General features: G+C 38.2%; 1 protein-coding gene across 19 annotated transcripts in view; it reads right to left on the bottom strand.

Moving 5' to 3' along the window:
• The window catches only part of HUWE1 (HECT, UBA and WWE domain containing E3 ubiquitin protein ligase 1), a 161,224-nt gene that overhangs the window by 71,996 nt on the left and 62,213 nt on the right, over positions 1-27,015 (bottom strand). For 18 of the 19 annotated variants that reach the window (XM_054695712.1, XM_054695716.1, XM_037512356.1 and 15 more), the window contains 16 exons: positions 26,500-26,562; positions 24,393-24,470; positions 23,513-23,560; positions 23,363-23,431; positions 22,653-22,752; positions 21,478-21,599; positions 21,033-21,183; positions 20,774-20,901; positions 19,869-20,009; positions 19,572-19,677; positions 17,998-18,126; positions 17,349-17,450; positions 16,790-16,870; positions 2,632-2,738; positions 1,898-2,075; positions 1,032-1,123 (listed from right to left, as the gene is read on the bottom strand). In XM_054695712.1, coding sequence (XP_054551687.1) covers positions 1,032-1,123; positions 1,898-2,075; positions 2,632-2,738; positions 16,790-16,870; positions 17,349-17,450; positions 17,998-18,126; positions 19,572-19,677; positions 19,869-20,009; positions 20,774-20,901; positions 21,033-21,183; positions 21,478-21,599; positions 22,653-22,752; positions 23,363-23,431; positions 23,513-23,560; positions 24,393-24,470; positions 26,500-26,562 — 1,695 coding nt within the window. The remainder of the gene's footprint in view (positions 1-1,031; positions 1,124-1,897; positions 2,076-2,631; positions 2,739-16,789; positions 16,871-17,348; positions 17,451-17,997; positions 18,127-19,571; positions 19,678-19,868; positions 20,010-20,773; positions 20,902-21,032; positions 21,184-21,477; positions 21,600-22,652; positions 22,753-23,362; positions 23,432-23,512; positions 23,561-24,392; positions 24,471-26,499; positions 26,563-27,015) is intronic. The other variant, XM_037512354.2, reaches the window with a different exon arrangement.

The raw sequence follows: 27,015 nt of genomic DNA, 5'->3' as shown, positions 1-27,015 counted from the left end.
CCCATTCTGACCCCAATCCCTCCCCTCCCACCCCCGCCCCCCAAAAAGTGTCTCTGGTTCATAGTTTTTTCTTGATTTTGATTTTCACTTTCTTATAGTTATTCATTTTCCTGGTCCCTTATTTAAGTTTTCTAGATTCCTGCTATGAGTGAGACCATCCGGTATTTTTCTTTTTCTTTTTGGCTTATTTCGCTGAGCATGATCCCTTCCAGCGCCATCCATGTTGCTGCAAATTGCATGTGTTTATCTTTTTTTGAATGCTGAGTAATATTCCATGGTATATATGTACCACATCTTCTTGATCCAGTCATCTATTTTTGGGCATTTGGGCTGTTTCCAAAGCTTAGCTATTGTAAACAGTGCTGCTATAAACATAGGGGTGCAGGTGCTCTTTGGAATTGATGTTTCTGTGTCCTTTGGGTAAATACCAGTCAAAAAATGGGCAGAAGAGCTAAAAAGAAACTTCTCTGAAGAGGAAATGCGAATGGCCAACAGGCATATGAAAAAATGTTCAACATCACTTGTCATCAGGGAAATGCAAATCAAAACTACCATGAGATACCATCTTACACCAGTGAGAATGGCACATATTAAAAAAACTAGCAACAACAAATGTTGGCGAGGGTGTGGAGAAAAAGGAACTCTCCTGCACTGTTGGTGGGAGTGCAAACTGGTCCAACCACTATGGAGAGCTGTATGGAGATTTCTGGGCCTACTAAACATAGAGCTTCCATATGATCCAGCAATTCCACTCCTAGGTATTTACCCAAAGGATAATAGATTTTTATAGAGGCTAAGCCGCAGCAATTGTTAATATCCTCTGCAAGACAGCAATACTTAAAGTGACCATTGGAGGGAGGGGTTGAGTATAAGGAATAGGCAAAGGACTAATACAAGGATATGGTAAAATGAGGCAGGTAATCTTTCAAATATAGTCCAAAAATCTAAATGACCCTCCGCAAGTCAAGCCTTTCATTAAGTGCCCTTCACTGCTCTCTCATGCCCACTGTCACAGTCTTATCATTTCCTACCTTGATAATTGCAGTTGTTGCATCTGTTTTGAGGGTGGGCTGATGTCTCATGAGCTCATCCACAGCACTCCCCAGGTTGGATGCAGTATCGCCTTAAACAAACAAACAAAAAATTATCTGTTAGAAAGACTTAAGATAGAGCTTGAGCTATTTTGTGTCATCATAAGCAAGGAAGAAGAAACTGAGCTGGCTATTGTGATTTTCTGATGAATTCACACCAACCTCCAATACCCAAATCACTGGGGACGAGAAAGGAAACTCAGTCCAATAAACATTTAGAAGTACCTGACTATGTGTGCTACATTTTAGCCTGGCAATCTTATCATCGAAGTCTGAAGTAGTATTGTAGAGTGGAGAGAAAGAAGCAGAAGATAGCAACCCTCTGGCTGCCCTGATAAAGAATGATAGTGGTTACTATAATGTACTGTAGTGGCTGAAAGGAGGAAACACATTCTTGAAAACTGGATTTTTTTCTGGAGCCCAACCTTCTTGCCATTTCACAACGATCATAGAGACTCATGTTTGGACAGAAGACTGCCAGAATCAACAATTCAGGCATCCATATCTCCTATTGCTACAGATTAGATGGTGAACCTGGCAACCAGCTGTTCTCAAATACAAATTTCTCTTCAGTACCATGACAGTGCATTAACAATGAACCGTTGAGAAGCATGGAAATATTATGAGTAAAGGTTAAAGATTAAGTATTCCTTTCTGCCTGTAATACAATTAAGTAGTACATCCAGCCAGAGAAATAATGACATCAAGAAAGGGTTTCCTTGCCAATTGTTGGCTTGGCAATCATATAATTTCTTGGCACAGCAGCAAACTGATTATTTATTGTAAGATAAAGCTTGGAGACCTACCAAGGGGATCAGAGCTTCTCCTCCTCCGCATGGCTGGGAGGTAATCTGGAGACAGAAGAACTTTGAAGAGACGTTCAAATGGCTGACATTGGACAAATGACTGAAGACCTCGTGCATTCAAACAGAGTGCACTGAATACATTTGGGAGGGAGCCAAGGACTTCACGAGTAGCAGGAACCTAGAGAAAAAATGAACTTAAAATCATCTAAAAGAGTTCAGTTGTAGATGCTAGGAAACTGGCCAAGAATAGAAAGGATCTTGATGACCAGGTCCCAATAAGTTTCAATACTATATACAGATGATGAGAAAGAGAATTTTTGTGCCATAAAATTGCTTTAGATGATTACATGTGCACAAAGTATACCCCATCTATTGTGCTTCACAAGTAATTTTTTTAAGACCCTTCACCAGCAAAAAAAAAAAAAAACAAAAAAAACCTACTAAAGGCTATCATGGCAAACATTTTTTAGCAATAAAGTATTTTAAAATAAGGTAGGTAGCATTGTTATTTTTAGACAGAATGCTATTGCTATCAACTACAGCATAGTGTAGATGTAACTTTTACATGGATTGGGAAATAAAAAAAAAAACTTGTGTGACATGCTTTATTGCAATATTTGCCTTATTGTGGTGGCCTGGAACCAAAACCACAGTATCTCTGTATGTGTCTGTATTTTGCAGGGAGGGATATGTATGGAGCATTCTTTAGAGAGTAACATAAAGGACTCACTCACATCTTTGATAAGCAGGGCATGCAGCATGACATCTGTCAATCCATTATCCTGGAGTGAGGAGAGAAGTGATGGTTCTTGAAATACAAACACAGTCACCACTTCAGTAGCTGGAAAAAAAGATGAGAAAAATGGAAAACTGATTCTTTACAGGCACTGAAAGCAGAACTACAAAGGCCTTAAAAAACAAACTATAACATTTTTACATAATATACAAAGCTTATGCTTACTATGAAATTAAAGATCCAAATACTGTTCATCGTTAATCACTGTTAAGAATTTAGTTACTACCCTTCAAGATCTTCATGGGCAATGTAAAGGTATGAGAACTATAGTTAGTAATAATGTAATGCTAAGAAAGAACACATCAGGTGCTCTCATCACATTAAAAAAAAAGGGTAACCAGGCCTCCCTGGTGGCGCAAAGGGTTAAGACGCAACCTATGAAGCTATCCGCAGCCACTGCAGCATGAGTTCGATCCCTCACCAGGGAGATAGCCACATGGTGCAGCAGACCTCTCCCAACTTGCCCACTGCTCCCCTCAGCAGTGTATTTTAGTTAATCTGCCTGTGTATTTCAGTCAGTCTGCCTGTTCTGTTCCCTACTCTGTCTCTGGTGAATCCTCACCACCCCCACACCTCTGGCCTGTACCCCAGTTCTTGTATGCATAAATAAATAAATCTTTTAAAAAAGGGTAACTATGAGAGGTATATTTATTAGCTTGACTATAGAAATCACTATATACATAGCAAGTCATGATTATATGCATTAACTAATATATTCACTAATATATACAATTTTAATTAAAAATATATCAGTGGGGGCCTCCCCGGTGGCGCAGCGGTTGAGCGCTGGGTTGCGAAGCTGCCCGCGGCCTCTGCAGCGCCGGTTCGATCCCCGGCTGCTCCCCGGCCACCGGAGGAGGGTCCCACATGGCGCGCAGACCTCTCCTGCCGCCCGCTGCTCCCCTCAGCAGTGTACTTCGGTCCTTCTGCCTGCTCTGCTCCCCGCTCTGGCTCTGGTGAATTCTCTCACCCTCCCACGCTTCTGACTGTACCCAGTGCATGTATAAACAAAAAACAAAACAAACAAATAAATAAATAAATAAAAACATGCCTCTATAAAAAAAAAAAAAAAAAATATATCAGTGGGCCTCCCCGGTGGCGCAGCGGTTGAGCGCTGGGTTGCGAAGGTGCCCGCAGCCTCGGCAGCGCTGGTTCGATCCCCGGCTGCTCAGCGGCCACCAGAGGAGGGTCCCACATGGCGCGTAGACCACTCCTGCTGCCCGCTGCTCCCCTCAGCAGTGTACTTTGGTCCTTCTGCCTGCTCTGCTCCCCACTCTGGCTCTAGTGAATTCTCTCACCCTCCCGCGCTTCTGACTGTACCCAGTGCTTGTATAATAAATAAATATTTTTTAAAAAAAATATCAGCAAATAAACTAAAATATGATTTTTTATAAGCTATTATAAACAGTGCTGCAATGAATCAGGCATGCATATATCCCATGAAATTAGTGTTTTCATACTCTTCAGACAGATAACTAGGAGTGGAAGCACTGGATCATATGGCATGTCTACTGAGGCCACCAGAACAGAGGGTGAGTTGGGAAGTAAATAGGGGAGGGGACCCAACAGTTTACAGGGTATGGCTATTGGTGCTTTGGTGGTGGACATGGTATGGTAACATACACCCTCAGTGTAAACCTATACCCATAAATCATAAACAGTGCTGTAAACCAGTATTGACTCAACAAAACTTTGATATAATTAAAAAATCATTTCTATTCATTAAAAATGCTTATGGCTCTATTTGTACATGAATGAGGTTTATACTATCATATAACTTGTTTTTTTTTTCCAATTGTAATCTATACCATGAATAACCTTCTTTATCTTTCCATCACTACAAGTCATCTGATTTGAATGGTTCAACACTATTCCACTAAGTACACATACCACCATGTATATAAATTGGTCCCCAAATATGAACACTGAGACACCTTTTTAAAAATATTTTTTATTGTCAGCTTAAATAGGAAAAAATATCTAAGATGGGGGATGGTTTGCTGAGTTAAAGTGAATATAATATTAATTGATGAAAATGGACAAAATATTTTCTGAAGTCTTTTCAGCAATTCAAAAATACTATCAGTAATGTAAAAGTTCTTGGGCATTAATCTGATAGTATTCAGAAATGTGCACTAAAAACTGCTATCAATGCTTCTAGAATATGGCAAAACTCTAAAAGTAACTTAATTAATGCTTTCATTAAAAAGTAACCAAAAAAGAAGCTACAAAGAATTAATCAGAAAGTAAGTACAACTTAGTGAAACTGAAAGCAATTAAAATTAGTAACTACCCATCTAAAAGAAATTAAAAAAACATTAAAAATCTTTGGGAAATCTAACAAGCAAACAATATACATATTAACAATGAAAAAGTAGATTTAACAAAACTATTTTACACACTGTCTTCTAACAAGAGAAATGTATGCTTTATTTTTTTTTTAATTTTTTAAGATTTATTTATTTATTTATTTATACAAGCACTGGGTACAGTCAGAAGTGTGGGAGGGTGAGAGACTTCACCAGAGCCAGAGGGGAGAGAAGAGCAGGCAGACTGATGAAGTACACTGCTGAGGGGAGCAGCGGGCGGCAGGAGAGGTCTGCGCGCCACGTGGGACCCTCGCCCAGTGGCTGGGGATCAAACCGGCACTGCAGAGGCTGTGGGCAGCTTCGCAACCCAGCGCTCAACCGCTGCGCCACCGGGGAGGCCCTGAAATGTATGCTTTAATAAGAAGATTCTAAAAAGATCAACTGTTTAGAAATGACAAAAACAGACCAGACTAATAATCACAAGAATTTTTAAAAGCAAAAACTACCAAATAAGACACCAAGCCAGCTATTTTATATGTGTGTGATCAAATCTTTCAGTAGCAATTAAAACAAGGATCTCTAACTTATTTCATGAAATTTTAAATATTTTGATTTTAAAACCGGACAAAGAGTTACACAAACACCTAATATCCATAAATCATGTATATAGCGAAATATTGATGTCTGAGACCTAAAAGGAACCAGACAGAGGCTTTTCATTTTAAGATAGTGAACAGAGGAACTCTCATTCCAACAGAGGAACTCTCTATTCCAAATGCCACTGAAATGGCAATTATTGGGGACCAATAGTTGTCAGTAAGCTTGAGATTTCTGATGTACTATAAACTTATGGAGAGAATTTAAGGGTGTTTTCCCCACTATTAGTATATAACAGACTTTCGTTGGCACAAATGTCTGAATTCTAAGGGGGTTACTAAAACATCAAATCTGCTATTTTGCAGAGGTCTAACTATAATGCCACTACTGTGCAATGGGACAGCTTATTAAATCTTTTATTACAATAATGACCAAGATAAAAGTTCAAAAAAGATGCATATACAAAAACCAATTAGGGCCTCTCTGGTGGTGCAGGGGTTAAAGACAGCACTATGAAGCTATCACAGGGGTTAAAGACAAAGCTATCAAGCTATCTCCAGCCACTACAGCAGGAGTTTGACCCACCCCAGCCAGAGAGCTGACCCACAGGGTACAGCAGACCTCTCCTGTATCACCCACTGCTCCCCTCAGCAGTGTGTTTCAGTAGCTCTGCCTGTTCTGCTCCCCAATCTTCCTGGCGAATCCTCTCACCCCTCCCGCCCCTGCACCTCTGGCTTACACCCCAGTTCTTGTATGCATAAATAAATAAATCTTCAAAAAAAAAAAACTAATTAGCTCCGTAAGAAATCAAGCAACCGACTCTCAAAATAATTTAAAATGAGTGATATCTCTTTAAAAAGTTATGGCTAAACTCAAACTCTAGAATTGACAAAGCCCACAAAAAAGCAATAATTTAACAAGAAAAAGGGCTTCTTAAGAATAGCGAAGTAGAAAAGGAAGGGGCGGAGCAACATGGCAGCGAGGAGACGCTGCGAGTAAGATCTCCCATTAAAAAAAGTTAATAGGGAGGAAAAGCGGCAGGTCCAGCAAACTGCCCGAAGAAGAAAGTTGCCATAAAAGAGGACTAGAAGGGAGGAAAGCGCAGAACCCTGCTCTCCTCCCCCGCCCACAAATTCGGCACTCTCCGACCGGCAGAGAGGAGGAAAAAAACAAACTAAAACGACCAACAAGAACAAACTCCACCACACCCCGTGAACTGGAGCTGTGGAGAACCCTGCAGGATTCAAAGCAGTGGTGAGCGAGCGGCTCCGGGCAACAATGGAGAACAAAGAGACTCTGGAGGAGACCTGCACACAGCCCCAGGCCAGCCAGTAAGCTTGCACAGAAAAGCAGCTCCCTTGGCTCACTTGAAAAGCAAACGCGGATCTGTATCACAGCTGCCCAGGTCCCCGCGCCTGCGACCTAGGCTTGCAGGGAGACACGCTGAGGCCCTCACTGAGGTGAAAGTCCCTCACTGAGTGAGCAGGAACCAGGTGCCCAGGCACGGGAGCGGGGTGCAAAAGGCGCCATTCCCGCGCCACTGAACTGGGCTACAGCCCGCATCCTGGACCTGAGGGCTTTGGAATTGAGACCCGGGGCACAAAATTCGGGGCGTGGGTTCTCCACGACGGTGGGGCACAAGGCAGACACAGCACCCCAAAGCTGTTGAGGTTTACCCTACCATTCTTGCTCTGTTCCCCGTCCCACGGGGGAGGGGGGGGGCGCGTCGAAAAGCAGCCCCCCAAGGACAATAGGAGAGATCTCTGGCGCCACCTAGCGACCAGAAAAAAAAGTCACTAACACCCCATAGAACGGGGAAATTTCTTAAGAAAAGACTTCTTGAAAAGGGCAGAAGGGTTCTGGAGGACCCAGTGGCCAGCTGGGAAGTTAGCCCATGCCAGGCCCCTTTCAACCAGCAGTCTGAGCCCACAGAGGGAGAAGGCACCCACGTCCGGGGCAGACCAGGCGCGCAGAAGTGTGTGCCTGAGAACGGATGCACAGGGACTGCGTCCCGCATCACCATTTTAGATCAGGGACATTTCTTCAGTAAAGACTGCCTAAAACCAGCAGAAAGCTCCCCCAGAAGCCAGAGATGGCTCCTGGAGGAGCCAGAGGGGAGCGGAGAAGTTCACCCAGGATGCCGGCCAGTCCGAGCAACACAGTGTCCCAATGCATATGACAAATTAGAAAACAGACAGTAGGGAGTAGAAGAACCACACGCAACCTCACAACTCCTCAGGAAAGAAGCACACCACAAAAAGAAAACCACCCCCCAGATTGCAAGGACAGTAACATGGAAGAACTTCTGAGCCTTCCAGAAAGAGAATTTAAAATTGCCATGATTAATAAAGTGACAGAAGTCATAAAGGAAAACATGATCAGAAGAAGGAAATTGAGTCCCTAAAGAGGGAAAACAATGGTCAGAAGAATGAAATTGAGTCCCTAAAGAGGGAAGTAAAAGAAATGCAGGAGATCAAAGAATTAATGGAGGAACTAAAGAATTCTGGGAAAAGCAATGAAAGCAGAATAGATGAAATGGAAGAACGAATAAGTACTCTTGAAGACACAGAAATAAAAAGAACCAAAACAGAAAAGGAAAGAGAAGTATGAAGGAAAAAGAACGAAGAAAGACTTCGGGAACTATCTGACTCCATGAGGAAAGGAAATATAAGAGTTATAGGAATTCCAGAAGGAGAGGAGAGAGATGTAGGAACAGAGGAAATATTTCAGGAGATAATTGAAAGGAACTTCCCAAATGAGAAGAAGGAGCTGAAAATTGATATACAAGAAGCAAGAAGAACACCAAACTTCCACGACGAAAGGAAAAATACAGCAAGACACATAATAGTGAAGCTCCCAAGAATCCAGGACAAGGAAAAAATAATGAAGCTGACAAGAGGGAAGAGACAGATAACATTCAAAGGAAAACCAATCAGGCTGACATCAGACTTCTCTGAAGAAACACTACGGGCAAGGAGAGAGTGGAGGGACATAGTCAACAGACTCCAAGAAAACAGATGCCAACCAAGAATACTCTATCCCGCAAAGCATTCCTTCCACTATGAAGAAAGAATAAGGACCTTCCCAGACAAACAGAAACTCCGGAATTTCATTACGACTAAACCCCCACTCCAAAAAATACTACAAGGAATCCTAAAGCCAGAACCTCAGAGGGACGAATAACAACGAAAGAAGACCAAAAAAAAAAAAAGTTATTAAAAGAATAAATAAATAAAATCAAAGGAAAGATAAACACAATGGCAAATACAGATGCTAACATATCAATATTAACTCTAAATGTAAACGGACTAAACTCTTCAATAAAAAGACACAGAGTAGCAGCCTGGATTAAGAAACAAAACCCAACCTTTTGCTGTCTCCAGGAAACACATTTAGCTACAAAAGATAAAAATAGACTCAAAGTTAAAGGATGGAAAACAATCCTACAAGCGAATGGACCAAAAAAGAAAGCAGGAACTGCTATACTTATATCAGATAAAACAGACTTCAAACTCAAAAAAATAAAAAGAGACCCCAACGGTCACTACATTATGATCAAGGGGACAATACTTCAAGAAGAAATAACACTCATTAACATATACTCACCAAACGAAGGAGCACCAAAATATATCAGACAACTGTTGGCATCTCTGAAAACAGACATCAAAGAAAACACATACGTAGTGGGAGACTTCAACACACCACTATCAACAATGGATAGATCAACAAGACAAAAATAAGTAAAGAAACTAAAGCTCTAAATAAGGACCTAGAGCATTTGGGCTTAACAGACATCTATAGAACACTAATCCCAAAAAAAACGGAGTACACATTTTTCTGAAGCGCACATGGATCATTCTCCAGGATCGATCACATACTGGGGCACAAGACAAACATCAACAGATACACCAAGATTGAAATCATACCAACCATCTTTTCTGACAATGAAGGCATCAAACTAGAAATAAACCATAAAAAGAAGGCAAGGAACTATCCTACCTCATGGAGATTAAAAACCACACTACTGGAAGACCACTGGACTAACGAGGAGATCAAAGAAGAAATTAAAAAATTCTTTGAATTGAATGACAAGGAGGACACCAATATCCTAAATGCATGGGATGCAGCAAAAGCAGTAATAAGAGGAAAATATATAGCAATAGAAGCTCACATCAAAAAACAAGAAAGAACTCAAAGAAACAACCTAATCTCGAAGCTCAGAGATCTAGAAAAAGAACAACAAAAAAACCCAAAACCAATAGAAGAAAAGAAATAATAAAAACCAAAGCAGAAATAAACAAAAGTGAAACTAAAAAAACAATCCAAAAGATCAATGAAACCAAGAGCTGGTTCTTTGAAAAAATCAATAAAATAGACAAACCCCTAGCCAGGCTCACAAAGGAAAAAAGGGAGAAAGCACAAATAAACAGGATCATAAATGAAAGAGGAGAAATCACAACGGACACAGCAGAAATCAAAAGAATAATCAGTAACTACTATGAACAGTTCTATGGAAACAAGTTCAACAATCTAGAGGAGATAGACAAATTCCTACAACTCTACAATTACCCAAAGCTAGATAAAGAAGAAATAGAACACCTAAACAGACCAATTACAAGCAGCGAAATTGAAATGGTAATCAAAAACCTCCCCAAAAACAAAGCCCAGGACCTGATGGATTTACAAATGAATTCTACCAAAATTCAGAGATGAATTAGTGCCTATCCTTCACAAACTCTTCCAAAAAATTGAGAAGGAAGGGACAATACCAAACACGTTCTATGATGCCAACATTACACTAATACCAAAACCGAACAAGGACAACACAAAAAAGGAAAACTACAGGCCAATCTCCCTAATGAACACTGATGCAAAAATCCTCAACAAAATTTTAGCTATCAGAATCCAACAATGTATCCATAAGATAATTCACCACGACAAACAGGATTCATTCCAGGGACACAAGGATGGTTCAACATCTGAAAATGAATCAACGTTATACAACACATCAACAAAAAGAAATATAAAAACCATATGATAATATCAATAGATGCTGAGAAAGCTTTCGACAAAGTGCAATACCCATTCATGATAAAAGCCCTTGAAATTCTTGGGATACAAGGAACATACCTCAAATCATAAAGGCCATCTATGACAAGCCAACAGCCAGTAGCATTCTCAATGGTGAAAAGCTGAAAGCAATTCCATTAAGATCTGGAACAAATAAGGATGTCCACTCTCACCACTGCTTTTCAATATAATACTGGAAGTCCTAGCCAGAGCAATAAGACAAGAGAAAGACATACAAGGAATCCAAATAGGAAAAGAAGAAGTCAAACTATCACTATTTGCAGATGATATGATAATATATAGAGAGAACCCCAAAAACTCCACAGAAAAACTAATTCAACTCATCAATTAATTCAGTAATGTGGCAGGATACAAAATCAACACGCAAAAGTCAGTAGCCTTCCTATACAAAAACAATAAATCTGAAGAAGAAGAAATCAAAAAAAAAATCCCTTTTATTATCGAAACAAAAAAAATCAAATATTTGGGAATAAATCTAACAAAAGAGGTAAAGGACCTATACAAAGAAAACTATAAAACACTGTTAAAAGAAATAGAAGAAGACACAAAGAAATGGAAAGACATCCCCTGCTCATGGATTGGAAGAATAAACATTATTAAAATGGCCATCCTACCAAAAGCAATCTACAAATTCAATGCTATTCCAATCAAAATTTCAATGTCATTCTTCAAAGAAATAGAACAATTATTGATGAAATTCATATGGAATCACAAAAAACCCCGAATAGCCAAAGCTCTACTGAAAAAAAAAAGAAGGACATGGAGGCATCACACTCCCAGACTTCAAACTCTACTACAAAGCCATAATCATCAAAACTGCATGGTATTGGAACAAGAACAGACATACAGACCAATGGAATCGAATAGAAAATCCAGAAATAAACCCACAGATTTATGGTCAACTAATCTTTGACAAAGGAGCAAAGACTATGCAATGGAGCAAAGTAAGTGTGTTCAATAAATGGTGCTGGGAAAACTGGGTTGCTACATGCAAAAGAATGAAGCTTGACCACTACCTCACACCATACACAAAAATCAACTCAAAATGGATTAAAGAACTAGACATAAGACCTGAAACCATAAAATACATAGAAGGAAATATAGGCGAAACACTACGTGATTTGCATATCAAAGACATCTTTACAGACACATCACCCAAAGCAGTGATAGTGAAGGCAAAGATAAACAGCTGGGACTACATCAAATTAAAGAGCTTCTGCACAGCAAAAGAGACAATAACAAAAACAAAGAGAAACCCACCAACTGGGAGAACATTTTTGCACCCAACACTAATGATAAAGGACTGATCACAAAAATCTGCAAAGAGCTGATGACACTCAACAACAACAAAGAAAATAATCCAGTCAAAAAATGGGCAGAAGAGCTAAAAAGAAATTTCTCTGAAGAGGAAATGCAAATGGCCAACAGACATATGAAAAAATGTTCAACATCACTTGTAATCAGGGAAATGCAAATCAAAACTACCATGAGATACCATCTTACACCAGTGAGAATGGCACATATTAAAAAAACTAGCAACAACAAATGTTGGCGAGGTTGTGGAGAAAAAGGAAACTCTTCTACACTGTTGGTGGGAGTGCAAACTGGTCCAACCACTATGGAGAGCTGTGTGGAGATTTCTGGACCTACTAAACATAGAGCTTCCATATGATCCAGCAATTCCACTCCTAGGTATTTACCCAAAGGACACAGAAACATCAATTCCAAAGAACACATGCACCCCTATGTTTATAGCAGCACTGTTTACAATAGCTAAGCTTTGGAAACAGCCCAAATGTCCAAAAATAGATGACTGGATCAAGAAGATGTGGTACATATATACCATGGAATATTACTCAGCATTCAAAAAAGATAAACACATGCAATTTGCAGCAACATGGATGGCGCTGGAAGGGATCATGCTCAGCGAAATAGCCAAAAAGAAAAAGAAAAATACCGGATGGTCTCACTCATAGCAGGAATCTAGAAAACTTAAATAAGGGACCAGGAAAATGAATAACTATAAGAAAGTGAAAATCAAAATCAACAAAAAACTATGAACCAGAGACACTTTTTGGGGGGTGGGGCGCGGGAGGGAGGGATTGGGGTCAGAATGGGGGGTTTACAATTGTATGGGGGAATATATAAATAAAATTTATTATTTAAAAAAAAAAAGAATATCGAAGTAGGGCCTTCTGGTAGCACAAGGAGTTAAATCTCAGCACTATGAAGCTATTGGCAGACAATGCAGCACAAGTTTGATTCCCGGCCAGGGAGGTAAACTGCATGGCACAGCACACCAGTCTTGCTGGCTGCTCCCCTTAGTAGCGTTTCAGTAAATCTGCCTGTTCTGTTCCCCACTGTCTCTGGTGGATCCTCTCACCCCCCGCCATCTCTGGCCTGTACCCCAGCACTTGTATGCATAAATAAATGAAAAAAAATCTTTAAAAAAAGAATAAGTAGATGGAAAATAAAAATGTAAAAAATAATTTGATAATGCAACGGATGTCTTTGAGAAACTGTGTATACAAATTCTGTCAGAAAGTGACTTGAGATCAATATGGTAGGCCTACTAATTACACAAGAGGGTTTCCAGGAGAGAGCATTTAAGTTAAAAGTAACAAAAAAATTTTCCTGAAGCAGGAAAAAACTAAAGGGCTTAACCACGTACTATGAGGGAACACTGAAAAGAAACAAAGACATCCTGGTTAAATTTGTGAACTTCAAGAGTAAAGATAAAATGAAGTTACCTACAAAGAAACAAGAACCAGTTTGACATCATAATTATCTACAGTATACAATATTAGAAGACAATGGAAAAATATACACAAAATTCTGAAAGAAAAGGAAGGATAACACCTTAAAAATTACCCAAAGATATATTCCAACCAAAGGTCTTATTTTGTCCAGTTTGGAAGAAGACAGAGTTAAGAAATTTTAAAAGCTTAGATGTCAAAGGATAACCATGAGAAAATTAATATACAATTCAGACTCTGAAAAGACACATTAACGTAAAACAACACTTTGGGGAAAAGAAAGAAGAACATATTGGAGCACAGAAGAAACATGTAAATGTATAAAATTCTTTAAGATAAAAAGGCAGAATACCTTCATAAATCATTCTGCTGAAAACCAAGTGCTGGATTAAAGACTTGAAAAAAATTTAAACTGTGAAGATTAGACACGGTAAATTATAGTTAAAAGTCCAAAGTAAGTAAAAGTCAGAAGAATTCAGAGCCTCTAACTTTTGTCATAGGGGTAATTTATCTAACCAAGTGTGATCCTGGATTTCGAGGCTGTTTTAAGTTATCTGGATAGGATGTGAAAAGCACAGGAACATACCTTCATTGAGTAGAAAATCCATTTGAAAAGGAGTCTTCGCCACCAATCACATATGCAGAACCTGCTATAGAGTCGCTCTTTTCACCATATGACTGGATCACTCCTGATAAAGGATGGGACTTAAGAGTCAGCTCAAGAGCTAACTGCGATCTTTTCAGCAACGGAGGACACCTCAATGAGGGTATGTTCATTTTTTATATATTTTTATAGACTCCTGATTGGTAGCAAATTGGCCTCAGTGATTTTATTCTGACCAAGGGGCTCAAAACAGTTATTACATTCAGGATCATGCCCTATAGAATTTTCCACATTGGGAATTATACTGCTGCTCAGACTCATGTATTACAATGAAGGCTTATGTCCCAGCCTCTGCCAAGGTCACCACAGAGGAAGCTCTTTTCACACTTGTCAAATAAACTCAGACAATAACTCCCTGCCCTTGGTTCAGTGAATTCATAAGCCCTCCAAATATTAACAGTCCCCAAAACCTTAAAATTTGGGCAAAATGCCAAGGCACCTTTCCCTTCACTCCTCTTGCCCCAATGCTACTGGCCTTATCTAGCCCAAACTCTGACCTCCCAATGTGATCTTTCTGCCCTATGCTGCTGCTGTCTTCATGGCTAACAGAAATCCATACACAGGAGTAAAGACCTCTTTTCTGACTAGCAAATTCATTTTACTGTGCCACTGCCCCAGTTTGCTAGTGCTAATTCTACATCTTCATAAAGACTGAGTTTTATACAGGCCTCTTCTTGAGTTACCCTTCTTGCCATGCTATTGCCAACACCATTAAGAAGAGCTTCAAACATTAGTTCCCTTTGTGCATCCAGATAACACTGGTTGTGATCAGGGTACACATTTTACTACTCATTCAGTCTGAGAAAGGTCATAAAAAAGTTAAAAAAGGTATTATGAATCTATAATACCCAAATAGAATCTATAATACCCAAAAATCGCTTTAAGTTTCCAATTTGTCTTACTGTCCACAGACAGCAGGCCTAATAGATATGGTGGCCTACTGAAGAACACTTTTTTATACTTACAAAATGGATAACGGTTTCCTAAATGAGTCCTTCGACCATATTCTTGGTTATCCCAAACTCAACTTTTTTTTTAAAAGATTTATTTATTTATGCATACAACAGCTGGGGCACAGGCCAGAGATTGGGGGGGGGTGAGAGGATTCACCAGAGACAGAGTGGGGAACAGAACAGGCAGACTGACTGAAATAATACTGGTGAGGGGAGCAGCGGGCGAGACAAGAGAAATCTGCCGCACCATGTGGGTTGCTCCCTGGCCGCCCGGGGATTGAACTCATGCTGCAGAGGCTGCGGATTGCTTCAGAGTGCGGTGCTTAACCCCTTGTGCCATCAGGGATGCCCCCAAACTCAACTTTTAAGTTATATGACCTACTAACAGAAAACAACTAGGACCTCTCTATTCTTTCTAGTCTCAAGAGGGGAAACTTCCCATATACGAATCTATAATACCCAAATAGAATTCCCCCTGACTTAAAGATAACACACCTTTTTTGATCCTGGCATAATCTGATAGATTGGCACCTATTATCAAGGGACTAGATAACAGAATAGGACCCATTAAAAATTGACAGTCCTCACCCTCTCAAACAGACTATTCTGTATCTCACAAGAAAGGTCTCTGCCAAAATCCTTCCCAGCATGATTGTTTTAAAAGGTCACTGGTCCCTCTTTGAGGAAGTGGAGGTCTTGGTGCCAGACCTCCAGAGAGGGGAGAAGGACTGGAGGGGGAGCAAAATTACCATATAGCCAATGACTTAATCAATCATGCCTAAGGAATGAAATCCCAAATGAAAACAAAATGAGCAGTTTCCAAAGAGCTGCCAAACTGGTGAACATATGGAGATCTGCAGAGAATGGCAAGCCTGGAGATGGCACGGAAGCTCCATGTCCTATTCTCACCAAATCTATTTAGCATTATATTGAAAATCTTTGCCAATGCAGAAAGACAAATACATAGCAATAAAGATAATAAGTAAAAAATGCAGAAAATAAGACAAAACAGAACATATTAAGAAATCAACAATTATGAACCATTAACTGAATCTAACAAGGTGACTGGATATAAAGTTAATAAAACAAAAATCCTAAATTGCTTCAGCAAAGGACTAAGTATCTTAGTTGCAGTAGCAAAAACACCCCCCTCATGCAGACACCCCTAGAAGTTCATATATTCAGAATACTGTCCTGTTTATGACACTCAGTAACTGTCATTTAATAAAAATGACATCTTATAACAAAGGCAACAAGTCACAATGTCAAATTGCAAAGATATTTTCTATTAACAGCTACAGAGTATCCACGGCCTCCAAAACTGTATTTTCTACAGTTAAGAAACAATTTTCTATATAGCGAGTACTATATTTATATCTGAGAATGGAAATTATTGTGACTGGATTTTCTATACCAAGGTTAGGGACTAACAATCAAATGAAAATTTGATTGCAGCATAACATATCAAAAAAAGCCAAATATACAAAACTACTATTTACTACAAACGATTCATTCACAATAATACACTGTTTATAGCAGATATATTTGGCAATCAAAAATGACTATTTGAAACTGAATTCTGGCCTTTCTCACTCATCACTAAGTTGAAAAATAAGTAATCACACATTGGAAAAATGTGGGTAGTAAAATCCTGAAAGGACATAAAACACACAGCGAACTCTCAGGTTATTCCAGATTGGTATCACCAAATGTCAACTTCTCTTACCTAGGAGGAAGAGGGATGGGCCATAATATTCTGCATTGCTGATGATGTGCTTCAGGGAGGTAGGGAGAGAACCATCCATCACTAAGAGAAAAATGAACATAAATGAGACTATGATCAGATCAGGAGTAGTCTAATAGGTGTGCAGATGATGAATCAATATATTACATATACTACATATTAGCAAACATTGTGTAGACTTCAATGTAATGGCCTCTACTTGGGATCCTCTTCATACTCCATTATTTATTCCTGTCCATACAATATCCTTGTAAACAGTGGGTCAAAGAAGTAAAAGAATACAGGCACAAAGAGAGTAGGGTAGCAGGCTGTAAGTGAGCAGAGTCAAAAGGTAGAAAAAGGAAAAAATAATGGAATCACTACAAAAATAGCTAAATGATCCCAGGTCTAAGAAAAGCAACACTAAATGACTAAAAGCTGTTAAAAAATGGCATGGCCTTTTTCCTAAGCCTGCCTTATTAAAGAGTAGCATCAGAAAGTCTGAAAAGGACTAATTTTTGAGAGCAAAACATCTTTCAAGAAAGTATCTAGAATCAAATACCATGTCGTATGCCATCTGAGAAAGCAGGGTCTTGAATGGCCTTTTTGAGGAAATTCAACATGGATTTGAGAAGTGCTGCTCGTTGTGGAATACACTGGACTCCTGGCATGGGAGAAAGGCAGGGTTATTTGGGGTTTACCATTATTAGACCACATGAGCAGGCACATAAAACATTTTTTAAGCGACCCATAAACTATAGAAATACAAGCAGACATTCATAATTAGATCTCTAGATGATGGGAAGAATACTTACCCAAGCTCTGAAATTGGAAAAATATATCTCCAAGTACTGCATAAAACTAATACTAATATTAAAAGTCTAAAGTTAAAAAAATAAAGTGAAAAGATTAACTCTCCAATCTTTAGTTCCTGTTTTAGTTCTAATCTCCCCTCCAACATGGCAAAATAATCAGGATGTGCAAATAGTTAGAAAACTAAAAAATGCAATGAAATAAATATTAATATAAGAAAATGGACACCAGAATGGCAAAACAACATGTATTGTCATAAGAAGCAAACACCTAGTTTTCTTATTGGGGGGGGGGCTGAGGGGGGCACGTAAGCTCCCATAAAACAAACACACACACACCCTCTTCACTAATTTCATTACTCAGAGTGAAAGACTATGTATATCTAGATGTCCACGCACCAGGACGGGGTCCAGCGCCAGAGGAAATGTTAGCGCTGCTGCTGGAACAGGATGCCCTTAATTCAACATCTAGCCGGTGCTCCATAGATATGGATAAGCCTGGACTACTTTCCATAGTCACATCTGCAACTGAAGCAAGAGTTATGATAAACTAGTTAGAATAAAAGGTACCATCCAAAGAAAGACAGTTGAAGAAAATTTTTTTCCACTGAGATGAACGATATAAAAAATAAAAAGGAATTAGGATAAAGAAATCCAGAATGAAAATGCAAGCTTGCCAAAAACAAAAAAGTACTTAATATCACTAGTAATTAAGACATGCAAATTAGAAACAATCCTAAAAAAGAAATCAGAATTCTTACCAACCAAACTTGGGAGAAAAAGCTGGTAAGTAAAATATTATTTGTACTCAATATCTAATAAATACAAGATACACAATTCTTAGAATTAAAAAAATATATAAAAAGCTCCATTAGTGATAAACTACTTATATTTCAAAATATTCCTACTTTTTATACATATTATATGATCATACAATCACACATGCATGTGCCTTACAAATGAGAAGAACAAATTCATGGTTCTCCAACAAGCTTTTCATTGAGAGAATATACAATTTTCTCTATGAGTATGTCAGAACTACCTAAAATGATTGTTAAAAATGAAGAATTTCTGGTCTTCATTTGCAAACTTATAGAATTAAGATTGCAGTAGGGTCTAAATCTTTAGTATAAACACTGTAATTTATTCTTATGCTTACTAAAGTTTGTCAACCACTGATTTATGATGAGCAGCAAGTCTTCGTAGCTTTCTACATCCCACTATTTAGTGGATGTCACATTTTAATCAACACTCTGGAAGTGTTGATTAACTCAAATGCCAGCTTGCTCACAATAGACTAGAAAAATAAATTTGGGTAAAAGGGTTTGTAGGAGCAACAAAGGACATAGTTAACTGTATTCAGAATATTTGGTGTCAAGAATGGAAGCACTACAAATTCTTATACCTTTATGAGTATGGTAATGGATACATGTAATGACATCATAGGCCATCAATGTAAGATTAATTCAAATTTTAAGAAAACTGTTTTGGGGAACAGTTTTTCTTATTGGTACTATTATTATGAACTATGGGTTGGATGGGGATAGCAGGGAGGTTAAAAAGAACATACATGACACATCTGAGATTAAGAATGATCTGGTCTTCTGTTTTTCTGATTATATGATTTCAAAGAAGTTCACCAACCAAAAAATTTCTCAACCTCTCCTCTCCCTTCTGAAAATAGCCAGATAGTTTCTGTATCATTCCCAAACTTGTATTTAATCACAATGTATCAGATACTGCTGAAGAAACAGCATTAAACAAAACAGTATCCTGATCACCTTTCATTTCTAGGTCCAACAATTCACAAATTTCTTTTCTAATTATCTCCATGAAAACAAGACCCAAATCATTTATGTAGAAAAAATAGTTTTGTTGTTGAAAATATATATTCAAGTTAGTTGTGCACAAAATTGGGGCTGAATGACAGGAAAATGTCAAGCACAAAAGTAATGACTTAGTAATCTAATTACCATCCATATCAGTTTCCATTTCTTCTCCTTCTTGTGTAGTACTAGGTCTCTGGATCTTTGGCTTGATCACAAATGGACACTCTTTTCGGCACAAATCTACTTCATGCTGTTATTGAGGGAAAAAGTAGTATGACAATCTTACATATGTAGAAGGGATTAAAAATAAAATGAAAGAATGCTGCAGGCAGATATAGAATTGGTTTCTAAAAACAGGTAAGATGGCTCTTTAGGGTAAGATAGTTCCTAGACTTAGCTTTTAATTGGTTTAAGTGTATGCAAGTGCACCTTATATAATACCTCAAGTCTATAAATGAAGATAGAAAGTCCACTATGGGATTGAAAAGCTGCCATGTCCAAGTTAGTGATGAGGTCAACCACTCTGACGGCTCTGGTGACAAATGTTATCTGGTCCTGTTCATCACCAAGAAACTTTATAACCTATCAGGAACCGAAAAGGAAGCAAAACTGGTTAAATAAAAAGACACAAAGCTATAAATAACAACTTTTTGGAAAAATGCAGTCTGGAGTCTCAGGGAGACAGCATGGTAAATGGGGGGAAAAATGTGTTTGATTTTTGGTCATGCCAAATGATAAGTTCTATCACTTCTATAACTCAACCTCTTGAGGTAATGGGGACAATAAATTGCAAATCATAAATGGACGTTCTTTTTGGGGCAAAAATCTACTTCATGCTACAAGCACAGGAAAAGTAGTAAGAAAATCTTATACACACACACCTATGTATATATACACACATATACATACATGTACACGCATACACATATACACATAGACATGAGGGATTAAAGTAGGATTAAGTGAAATATTAGGGAGAAGAAAAGATATTGCCTAGTGCCCAGCATGAAGTAAAGAATAATATTGCCATCATAGCACAATTTACAAAGTATCTTTACATATATTTTCTCCAGGGTCATGTCTAAGGTCATAAGAGTGGCAATGTCTTGAAAGACAATAGCACCCTGCTGAACTATGATCAATTCTTAATAATGGAGATAGCTGCTTTTGAAAATTGTAAATGAGATAACCAGAAAGCCAAACCGGAGGAATCAGTGTAACATTTTCTGGGTAAGCTTTTTTATTCTATCTGTTCTTACTGTAAATCATTCCAAATACAATACTACATCCTCTCTTACTCCCCAACAGAAGTTTTTATTAAAACAAAACAAAACAAAACAGAGCACCTTCAATAAGGCTTCCATCATCCCACAGGAGACCAAGGCTTCGCCACCAGCGTCGTAGCTGGCCAGATGGTATAAAAAAGAAAAGAGCGCAGTGGCAAACTGGTGAGGGTATGGATCCATGGACGGATCTACAAGTGAGGTTGGGAGGGAGAGAAAGTACAAGCTCAGAATTTGGTGTTAACCTGGCAGGACGTTAAAGGCAGATGAGCAAAGGGCTGTGTTCCTCTTGCTGCCTAAGACAGTAGCTATCAAAACTTACCAATCATGGCTTGGATACAGTTTCGCACAAGAACAGGTAAAAATCCATGGTAAGAGGCAGTTCCAGTACAGTCAATAATACTGCTTAGTTTGGGAGTTCTCTCTAAGTGGACAATTGATGTTAATGTTCGTAAAGAAGCAGCTTTAATTTCCTATGAAGCAGAATATAAACATAAAATGTGTTAAATAGGAAGTAGATGACTGAACCAAATTGCCAAAATCCTAAACTCTCAAATTTAAGTTCTTCTACTGGGAACTGCATAGGGCAGATGGAGATCTGTTTAGTATAACAGGGAAAAGCCAGCATTTGTTTAATTTGCAGCTAAATATCTAAGGGAAAGAAGCAAAATGGCCATGATTTCCACTTGGAGTTTGTTCTAAACCACTGGGGAAAACCAAACAGCAAGTCACAAGTTTGGTATAAACAAGAGAATATTAATACTTACCATAAGCTGCTTATCTGTTATCTGCAGGACATCTACCAACTCCTCTATCAACCCGTTATATAAGATACTGTTGGCTGACTCCTGCAAGGCATTGGAATACACTGCAAAAGGAGAAACAAACACTTTAGGCAAGAAGGCAGTGGTCAAGCCACTGCCCGATGACAAACATTTTGGCCCCTACTGGTTTTGGGGAAGGAATTCCCTTCCAATCAGCATTGGAGGGCAGAATCAATAAGTTCTAGATGACTGGATAAAATATGGTGATGAGCTCAAAATACCCACCAAAGTGACAGATTCCCCTATAAATGTATCAGCAGTACTGAACCAGAACTTTTGGGAACTGAAACAAGAGAATGGACAGCAATTTTTTTTTAATACTAATACCAGACATAGTCTCATGAAATACAAATTAAAATAGGATTTGAGCACACTCATTCAGTTTCCAACATTCATTTCCTGAGCACCCACCAACACGCCAGAAGTTGTCCAGATAAGACTACAAATTTCACTTCAAAGATCTAACAATTTAAAAGAGCAAACAAACAAGTAACAACATAATGAAGGCTGGTAATATTAACAGCAGCTACTATTTTTATACCTTCTATGTAGCTGGCCTGTGCTAGGTGCTTTACAGGATTTCATTTAATCCTCAGATTAGCCTATAAAATAAGCAGTATCCCAATATTAAACAAGGAAACTGATGCTAAAAGGATAAACATGTGGCTAATAATCTGTAGAGTTAGGATAAGGGCCAAGTACTGATCATTCCAAAAAACTAGTATACATTCTACTTTAATACTCCACAGTAATATGTCACTGACTACTTAACAAATACTTCTGGATTTATTTAAAAATTACATTCTTGAAGGGATAGAAGAGGAAGATGAAATGGTAAGAGGAAAATAGGGTGGCTATTGCGAAATGACTACATGAATATTCATTTAAAAAAGACCAAAATCAAGACTAAACCTATGTGATGTCAACAAGCATCAAATCCTCTTTCTGATCCAACATTAAAGGAGCTCAAGAATAAATGCCATGAATATTAGGAACGCTGGCAATTATACTATTTAATTTTCCATGTAGGTAACTACAATAAGCCTCATTGCAAAAAAGACTTGATTTTGAAGGAAAGCAAGTTTTAACACTGCCTATTAATTATATTATTCTCTTACCTAATATAGATATTGCATGCAGCCTGGCCTGAACAGCTTGCAATCGCTTCCTGTGATTAGAAAAGCCATGGGCCAGGCGTATGTGTGTAAATAACAGCATCTGTAGAGAGATAGGACCTAAATTAGGAAATCACTGGAAAAGATGAACATAATTTGAGAGTTCAATCTTACCCGTTAAGACTACTTAGTAAAAGGATTAACTGTTGCTATTTGTTAAGGCATAAAACAGTTCCACTCTGAGGTTAGTTGACAAAATGAGAATAACAAAACAGGCTCACAGAATCCTAATATCCTAACATAAGTCAAGAACTACCACAACAATGATGGGCAAACTGAAGACATGTGGCAAGAGTTCTGATTGTTACTAATCAAATTAAATATCTGATCTGTCACAGCGAGCAGGAAAAAAAACACAATAACTAAATGTTTACTCCCTTAGCATCCAGGACTGAGCTACCACCACTTCTTAGCTACTTATGCTGAGTAAGGCAGTTTACATTTTCCTTAAACTCTCTCTATGAGGGCCTAAATTAGTGTTGGCGTCATAAAAGATGAGAAACTAAGGCTCATGGAAGCTAATAGTTTGCTTGTGGTCTGATTCAAAGCTGAAATTCATGCTATGTTGTCTGCCAGCCCAGCACATATCATTTATATTGAGTCTATATGGAAAGCAATCACACCCTTTAGAAATTTTTAGGACTTATTATTACCTGCTTATCTTTAGGAATGCTGTACATTTTGGTAAGAGATTCCATGATTTCAGAAGGGCTTTCTGAAATCTACATTAAAAAAAAATAGTTAGGAACAAAAATTAAACCAAATACTTAGAAATTAGCCAATAGTCAAAAGATTCCTCTTACCTTATCAAGTTGTTCTATGTGAATATAATGTAGTGTGTTACTAGTTGTCTGAAATTAAAAAGATGAGAGGTATTAAGAATTATGAAGTAACCTAATTTATCTGTCACAGGACTGTAAGAACTTCCTGAAAAACAAGATTGAAGTCTAACGTGAAAGTTCTTAAAGTCACGGTAACTTTAGAGTCCCCTAAAATACCAATTTAATATACAGAATATACTCAGGACAGTTTTTTTGAAACCAATAGTATCAAAACACATCACACATACCCACACACATTTCATATTTTCTTGTCTCTTAAATTTTCATGGACTAAATCTCCACGGCCTCTGTATGTATTGCAAACAATGAATCCATGAAAATGGTTTCTTTCTAAATACATGTTAGACCTGTTTTCAAGGCATCATTAATCTAGAAAGATTTATTTGTAATTATATATTACAGGTAGAAGAATAAAAGATCTTATTTACTAGGACACTTCTAAACCAAACTCAATGTTATTATCTGCTGAAAGAAGATGGATGATCACAAAGTTGAAGGACCCTTTAAGCAATATACAGACTTCTAGTTTAAGCAGAGAAAGGTGAATCATTATTATCCAAGCTATTACACTGCATGTTGGAATTCGCAACTGTGAAATCAGATGTCATAGTAGCATTCCATAAAGGGGGGTCTTATCTTTTGGGAGTCCCAACATAAGACCCAACTTATCAGAGCTGCACATACAATGAACAGTTATTTCTGAGCGGGTGCTAAGTATGCTTAGTTTGGGAGGATTAGCTATGAAGCTCAAAATCATTTCTTCATTTAACTGAGAAGTCGTTTAGAAAATTCAACCCCAGTTACAGTAGATACTATTAAGACAAGTCTGAATGAGACTTACCCTTTTCTCAATTTTAACCTCAGCCCCAGGGTCTGCATAGAATTCAAAGTGTAGTGTAGTTGCACTGGGTGGGTATTTCTGTGTATAAAGCACATGAAAAAATTAGATACTCAGTTTTAACTGATTATAAGCAAAACATGTAGCATCTTCCCCCCAAATCTTCCCTCAAAGTCCTAGCTTTATGTTCAACTCATTGAGCAGTGTAGCCAGTAGCTACAGGGCCTTTGTTCCTTGTCTAGCAGAGTTCAGATGTTTACAAAAAAGTATTTTTAAATGAAGTATCATTTTCTTACATTCTCGTTAATTTTTTGATAGTAAATGATTTCTCCTCTCAGGTGTGGAAATCATAGTCCTCCACCATATTCCACTGTGCTCTTCTCTCCCTCTTCCCTTCCCTTCCCACTCTGAATGCCTCAGATCTATGGCCTGCTTTCAAAGGTTTGTTCTAAGGTTTGTCAGAGTGCAGACAGGTGTCTTACAATAAGGGAGAATCAAGTGAATGGAGCCCGGAGATGCAAAAGCTTCCATATTTCTTACTTATAAGTTACCAGATAACATTTCTTTCAAAACATCAATTTTAACTGTAGCTATTCTCAAGAGGGGCAACTCTGCCAAGCAGTACTGAATAAGAGTTCAAGAAAGGGTGGAGAGACCAACTCAAGAATGGAAACAATGTTCTTACAGAAACCTTAGTGTTTATCATCACCTTCTAAAATATTTTACTCAAACTATGCCTCATGGGCATACATTCACATTTCTTCAAATACTCCCTTCTTCCCATGCCATTCTGTACCTCTTTCTTATGATATCCTACTGCTTTTCGGGCACAGGTAGATACACACTAAGTCAATATAAATCAGACCTTGACAATAAATCCTCTTTAATTCTAGAAAAGTAACATGAAAAACAAATTAAGACTGCAACAGCCCACCTTTCAAAATGTATTCTTGAAAGAAATTCATAGCAGTGATTACCTCTAGGAATGTAGAACTACTACATACTTTTTTATACTCTTTTAACATGTATATGTATTACTTACTTTTTAAAGCACACATCAAATTTTTCAAAGTCTCACAATATGCTAAACATCAATTAATAAATAAAAGGATGTATGAGTTCTTAATACAGGCCAGGACCAGAATGAGTAAAATACATCAGGCAAGTTCAGTAGAGTGAATATATTGTTTTACTAAAGGGGTAAAGAACAAACTTGATATACATAAACAGACTCAGAATCAGCCAACTGGATTTTGAAATGAAAAATTATTTTCTCAGAATCAGAATTTCAAACTGAATATTTCTTTAAGATCTATGTAGCTTTGATTATTAAACAGTAAGACTCACCTCCCTTATTACCCAATACCCACTTATACAATGCACACTAAAGTATATCAGTTAAGGTGGGACAGTAATTCATTCTAATGTATACTTTCCTGTTACTGGAATAAGTGCCATTCTACTAGGGGGAAAAAGTTTCTGACATAAATCACTAAATTTCATAGCAGTCATTTATGCTAAATATGACAAACTAATAAAAGAAACAATATAGGTGCTAGAGAATATAGCTGCTTCTTGGCACAGGATTGTTACAACAAATCCAATTATATCTTGTAGTTCCCACAGCAAACATATAAAAAAAACAGGGGAGAATGGGCTGAGCTCGTGAATGAAGGGTGAGTAGGACAGGGCATGAGGGGTAAACATGGATAACACAAAGAACATTCTAAGTTCTCTAGGACTTTAGTGGTAGCACTGTTCTTCAAGCAGCCATTCCTAAATCATGCCAGACTGCTCAGTGATCCAGTGGGACAATGCAAACAACTGCATTCTCTAAGAATTTTAAATCACTTTCAAACTAGTTTACTAAATACAGTGTCCTACCTAAGAGTTGGCTCTAACCATATCATTATGTCCCCAAGATTCTTCATCTAACATAAGCACATTGAGGACACAAGCATGTCTAGACAAGGTATGTTCAATTTCTCAGGTTCTTCAAACATCCTGATATGAAGCGTCAACTTTACATGCCACATATTCAATGCAAAGTAAGCTCAAAAAGAGGCTACAGCTTTGTCAAAAGACTCCCATGTCCCAAAGAGTTACTTACCATCATATGCAAGTCTCTGCAACATTCTGCAAGTCCAAAGCCATTCTCCTTTCCACCCCAGCTCTTGGAAAGAAAAAGACAGTGTTAAAACGTGCTTAAGATAGTGTTGTATAAAAAATACTTGAATGGGTGCTTGGAACAGTGTTCAGAAGACACCCAAAGTCAAAAAACAGGAAGCAAATAGAAGCAAGGACTTAAGACTAAAGGACAAGACTGTCTGCCTAAAAGTGATTTCTCCAGAGATCAATTTCACTGCTCTGTGAGGATGCTACTGGGAAGAACATAAGTACCCATCCCAAGCAAATGCCCACAATCATGCCTGCTGATCCCATAAGACCTTCAGCACAACACTGTTTTCCATGCTCAGCCTGCTCACCTCCCTTAGTAGGATGGAATGTATCTCTCTCCAGAGCTTCACATTTTGACATGAACCAAGCTGCAAAGCATTGTTTATTCCTACTGTTTTTGGCCACCACAAAATGTAGACACTCATCCACAAGTACTAAACCCTAAGGC

This window comes from Talpa occidentalis, unplaced genomic scaffold (assembly GCF_014898055.3).
Source record: "Talpa occidentalis isolate TD23 unplaced genomic scaffold, MPIMG_talOcc4v2.1 talOcc4.15, whole genome shotgun sequence".
NCBI classification, from domain to species: domain Eukaryota; kingdom Metazoa; phylum Chordata; class Mammalia; order Eulipotyphla; family Talpidae; genus Talpa; species Talpa occidentalis.
The sequence above is the reverse complement of the archived record's forward strand: the minus strand, read 5'-3'. Positions and strand labels throughout refer to the sequence as shown.